This window comes from Octopus bimaculoides, chromosome 23, assembly GCF_001194135.2.
Source record: "Octopus bimaculoides isolate UCB-OBI-ISO-001 chromosome 23, ASM119413v2, whole genome shotgun sequence".
Taxonomy (NCBI): domain Eukaryota; kingdom Metazoa; phylum Mollusca; class Cephalopoda; order Octopoda; family Octopodidae; genus Octopus; species Octopus bimaculoides.
In genome coordinates this window covers 13,047,923-13,053,745 of record NC_069003.1, presented here as the reverse complement: position 1 = coordinate 13,053,745, position 5,823 = coordinate 13,047,923, and the positions used below count along the sequence as shown (strand labels likewise).

Below are 5,823 nucleotides of genomic sequence, written 5' to 3'. Positions count from 1 at the left end.
GAGTGAATGAGTGAGTGAGAGAGAGAGGGGGGTACTGAAAAGTTCCTGGTTTTGGGCAAAAGAAAATACAGGAGGATCAGTTAATTATGATTTTATTCAACGTATTCCCCAATCATATTCACACACTTATTGCAATGGTACTTCAGTTTTTCCAAGCCTTGTAAAAGAACTCGGAACGTTGGTACCCCACCCAGGCCTTTCGTGACACCTTTAAAGCCAGGAACTTTTCAGCACCCCCTTGTGTATATATGTGAGGTGTGTGTATGTGAGGGGTGTGTTACTGTTTCCTTGCCTTTATATCGCATGATAGTTATAAAATGGTCACCATCATGCAAATGGTATTCTATGTTTCCATTCTTCCATGAAAACATGTTTGGTCATGGGGAAATAGTGTGGTAAGAAGTTTGCTTCCCAACCTCATGGTCCTGGGTTCAATTCCACTGCATAGCACCTCAAGCAAGTGTCTTTTACTATAGCATTAGGTTGACCAAAGCTTTCTGAATGGATTTGGTAGAGGGGAAACTAAAAGAAGCCCATTGTGTGTGTGTGTGTGTGTGTGTGTGTGTGTGTGCGTCTTTGTGTCTGTGTTTGACAACCAGTGTTGGTGTGCTTACGTCCCTGTAACTTAGTGGTTTAGTGAAAAAGAGACCAATAGAATAAGTACCAGATGGCTTAAAAAAAGAATTGTTCAAGGCTTTGCTCCAACATGGCCACTACCCAATGATTGAAACAAGTAAAAATACTTGGAAACTGGTGGGAGTTGGTGACAGGAAGGGCATCTCACTGTAGAAAATTTACCCCAATAAATTCTGTCTTTCCCATGCATATGACAACATAGCATCTGAACAAGATGCTGGTGCATTGTAGGCTTCCAGGTTAGCACTTTTGAGGGGAAGGGGCGAGTTGATTACATTGACCCAGTCCTTGACTGGTACTTTATCAACCATGAAGGTATGAAAAGCAAAGTTTATGTTGGTGAAATTTGAATGTGGAGAGCTGGAAGAAATGCCACTAAGCAGTTTGTCTGACATACCAATGACTCTACCAGCTTGTCACCTTAATTATAATAATAATGGTTTCAAATTTTTCCACAAGGGCAGCCATTTTGGCGGAGGAGATAAGTCAATTACATCGACCCCAGTGTTCAACTGGTACTTATTTTATCGATCTTGAAAGGATGAAAGACAAAGTCAACCTTGGAAGAATTTGAACACAGAATGTAGCGACTGATGAAATACCGCTAAGCATTTCATCCAGCATGCTAACGATTCTGCCATCTCACCACCTTAATAATAATACAGGGTGCGTAAGGTATTTGAGGACAAATTTATGTTTATAAAAAGCAGATATATAATAACAGATAATAACTTTATTTGTCAAAAAATGCTATAAACCTTCTTTTCTCTAATGTTATTCAATAAAGCCACCTTCAGCTTCAACAACTGCTTCTATATGAGATCCAAATCATCTACATGCTCGAATCAAGTGGTCTTGGTTCATTTTGGACATTACTCTGACTATGGCAGCTTTCAAAGAATCTTTGGTGTTATGGGCATGTTCATTGACCTCTCTCTCAACAACGCTCCACATGTAATAGTCTGATGGATTGGGATCTGGGGAATTAGGAGGCCAAATGTTAGGGGTTATGTGATCATGAAATTTTTCAGCCAGCCATTCCTGTGTTACCAGAGCCATGTGTGATAGTACAGAGTCTTACTGAAACACATATGGCCTTCCATTGCATACACTGTCTATCCAGGGCTTAACAATTGTTTCCAGGACCTTTGTGTAGCAATGTAGGCAGCAGAGTTATCTGAGAAAAACCAAATCAAATCTTCTGCTGGATTTTTCAGTTTATTTAAGAACCTTTCAGATCTGATGTAGTGATTTTCTTTTGCTTTTTCTGACAAATTGACCTTTCCTCATCATATAAGACTTATATCTGATGTCTTCGTGGACAACATTTCTGACTGTTCCTTATGACACATGGAGATCTTTTGCAATTAAATTCATGGACTTTCTGGGATTGTAATCAATGATCTGTTGAGCATCCTGGATAAATTCAGGTGTTCTGATGATTTCAGAGCATTTAGAAGGCTTGTTATGTTTTGATACTGGCAATATGTTTCCATCTTCAGTCTCTAACTCCTTACAAACTTTGTAGATGAAAGATCTGGCAACTTTTAAAAATCAAGATATTTCTAAATCATTATGCTCAGCCTTTATAACCACAATAATAGCATGCCTCTTCATTTCTTGATTAAGCTGAGAGTCTGCCATTATTATTTTCTGAAACAAAGATTATACAGAGTTAGCAAAAAATGCAGCATTGACCCCCAAAAAGGTATGTCCTCAAATACCTTATGCACCCTGTAATAATAATAATAATGATAATGATTCTTTCTAGAAGGCCTGAAATTTTAGGGGAGAAGGCTTGTCAATTACATTGCCTCCAGTGCTTGGTTGTTACCTATTTTATTGATCCTGAGAAGATAGAAGGTAAAGTTGACTTCAGTGGAATTTGAACTCAGAATGTAAAGATAGATGTAAAGCCACTAAGCATTTTGTCTGGCTTGTTAATGATTCTACCAGATCACTACCTTCATAATAATACTTCCCACTAGAGGTACAAGGCCTGAACATTTTTTTGGTTAATTAGATTGACCCCAGTACTCAACTGGTACTTATTTTATTGACCCCTGAAAGGATGAAGAGCAAAACTGGCCTTGGCAGAATTTGAACTCAGAATGTAAAGTTGGAAGAAGAAATGCTGCAAAGCATTTTGCCGAGTGTGCTAATGATTCTACCAGCTCGTTGCCTTAAATAATAATAGTATTAGTTTCAAATTTTGGCACAAGGCCAGCAATTTCAGGGAAAGGGGTAAGTTGATTACATCGACCCCAGCACGCAACTGCTACTTATTTTATCGACCCCAAAAGGATGAAAGGCAAAGTCGACCTCAGTGGAATTTGAACTCAGAACATGAAGATGGATAAAATGCTGCTAAGCATTTAACCCGGCATGTTAATGATTCTGCCAGTTTGCCACCTTAATAATAATAATAATAATGATAATAATAATAATAATCATTAAGTATATAGTGCTCAGGTGCAGTACAAAGATGATACTCACTTTGAAATTGTTAATCTCACTTTGATGTACCACATGCTCACTTAGAAGTTGTTATTCTCACTTTGAAGTAAAATGTGCTCGCTTAGATTTACAAAAACACTGCAATTGTGATCTGTGTTTGTGTGTAAAAAGTCAAGTCAGTGAAATTCAAAACAATTGTTGTGTGTTCAAATGAAGGGCTCTGCCTGAAACAGCAGATAATTTTTCTTCTTCTTGCTACGATACACCAAACAAACTCCAATTTTGTTTGTCTTTTTTCTCCCCTCTGTAGTTCATCCATGTTCTTAATATATTTGAAGAAAAAAAACGACAAACCAACAAAGAAAAAAAGAAATAAAAATTGTAATATCTAATTAAAAGCAATTTAAATGAAATTTATCGTTTATTTATTAATTCTGTTTATTTATATATTTTTTTAATGTTTAAAAATACAATTTAGTTTAGGGAACATAATTAAATTTTCTGTGAAATACTCTTATCAGCAGATATCTAGAGTTACCTCCCTTACTACACGAACTTTTTTTTGTTTTTGTTAACTGGTGATTTCCTTAAACGTTTGTTTTCGGCCTTTTTTTGAAAAAATTATTTTATTTTTTCCTGCTTTTAACATCAGAAAGTTGAAAATTAGCAGAGAAATTAAATTAATAGTTCTTCTCCCTCCCAATCACTCTCTCTCTCTCTCTCCTTTGGTGGAAAAAGAAGTTAGAACTTAAATAAGAGCAAAACGAACATTCGATATTAAACGAGATTTCATCTTGTAGAATTTAGAAAGGAAGTGAAGTAATTTAAAATTTCAGATAACAACAACAACAACAACAACAACAAATGCTGCCACTTTAACAGCAACAACAACAACCACCACCACAATAACAAAGTAAACAAACTTAAAAATATTGGGATTTGGAGAAAATTTATTTAGAAGGTTTAAGTATGGAACGAGGTGATGAAGAACTTGTTGAAGAGTTCATTCCTTATTCCAGGGAAATGGGTCTGTCGAACGTGACCCCAAACGGACGGAAACAGTTGTTATTGAAGAAGTTGGTGGTTGAGGTGGGAATGGTTGTTGTGGTGGTGGTGGGAAAGGCTGTTGGTGGTGTTTACTGTTCTAGCGTTGGTGGTGCTGTTGTTGTTTAAAATGGTGATGGTAAGGGTAGCGGTCGTAGTAGTTGGAGTGTAGGTTGTCACGGTGATGTGGGGGGAGTTTTATATAATGGGGATGGTGATGGTAATAGTAGTGGTGGTTGTGTGCTAGTGGTAGTAGGAATATTGGTGGTGGCACCGATGCTAATAGTGGTGGTTGTGGTTGTAGTAATGCTAGTAGTGTTGCTGATGAGAGATTTGTTGCTGTAATAGTATTAGTGGTAACAGTGGCAGAGACAGTCCTACAGTGGTAGTGGCATGGATTTTGTTGTGGTTGTAGCATGAGCAGTTGTTTCACTAGTGGTGGTGGTGGGTACTGTTGCTGTGGTGGTAGTGTCTACAGTGTTGTTGCTGCTGCTGGTGTAGGGGCATTAATGACGTGATATGCAGCATAGGCAACAACATAGGTAGTGGTTTAGTGATGATGGTGTTGTGGTTTTGGTGATAGTATGTGGGGGGTGGAAATGTTAGGGTAGTAGCGTAATCCTAATACATAGAAACATCCGGTTTAAGTCATATTTTCTCAGAGATTTCAGATTTTGTGGATGGGAGGATGAGGTGGTTGCTGAGCCCCAGCTCAGAGACATCACAACCATGACTTTTCTGTCTAATTTTTGGACCTTGTTTATTAGTTACACCACTGGGTGTAGATCAGGACAAGACAGGGGGTCCGTGGACAGCAAATACTTTTTATGGGCAATTTGATTTTATATATGTTTTTTAATTGAAATCTTTTAATTGACAATAAACCTATTTGGTAAATACTGTTAAATAAATAAATGTAAAAATATGTTATTTTAAGCAAATATTTATGTATAAATTTCATAAGCGTTTATAAGGGGGTCCCTAAGGTAAAGCCTGAAATATAAAGGGGTCCGCAAGTCAAAAAGTTTGAAAACCCCTGGTGTAGATAATATGGACCCCTCAGGGTCCATATAAGATTTTGAGGGGTCCATGTAATAAAATAGTAAATTAGGGATCCACAATAGAATTTGAAGGGCCCCTGGTAAAATTTTGCTTTTAAGCTGGATGGGTGTGATTTGAGGAAGATTTCAATGCTATTTTCCGTCATTTGGACAACCATATAAAGCAATATTTGTTGTTTTCGTGAAGGCATGTGGCTTAATGGTTAGGGTGTTTAGCTCATGATTGTAAGGTTGTGAGTTCAATTCCAGGTGGTGCTTGCATCCTTAAGCAAGACACTTTATTTCACGTTGCTCCAGTCCACTGAGCTGGCAAGAATGAGCTGTACCAGTAATTCAAAGGGCCAGCCTCGTCACATTCTGTGTCACACTGAATCTCCCTGAGAATTACAATAAGGGTACACGTGTCTGTGGAGTGTTATTAATTTCATGAGCAAGCTGTTCCGTTGATCGGATCAAATGGAAACCTCATCGTCATAACCAGTGGAGTGCCAGATAGTGTATCTTCATCAACGTCCCCTCCCCAAACACTGCTGCTAATATCATCCTCCCCCACATCAACACCACCAGCATGGTATCACTACTCACCACGATCACAACATCACACCACTGGATTGTGGCTTTTATT

General features: G+C 37.9%; 1 protein-coding gene across 1 annotated transcript in view; it reads left to right on the top strand.

Moving 5' to 3' along the window:
• LOC106881483 (adenosine 5'-monophosphoramidase HINT3) overlaps window positions 1-5,823 on the top strand; it is a 72,522-nt gene that overhangs the window by 57,866 nt on the left and 8,833 nt on the right. Inside the window, exon 3 of the mRNA XM_052976149.1 lies at window positions 4,055-4,169. Coding sequence (XP_052832109.1) covers window positions 4,055-4,169 — 115 coding nt within the window. The remainder of the gene's footprint in view (window positions 1-4,054; window positions 4,170-5,823) is intronic.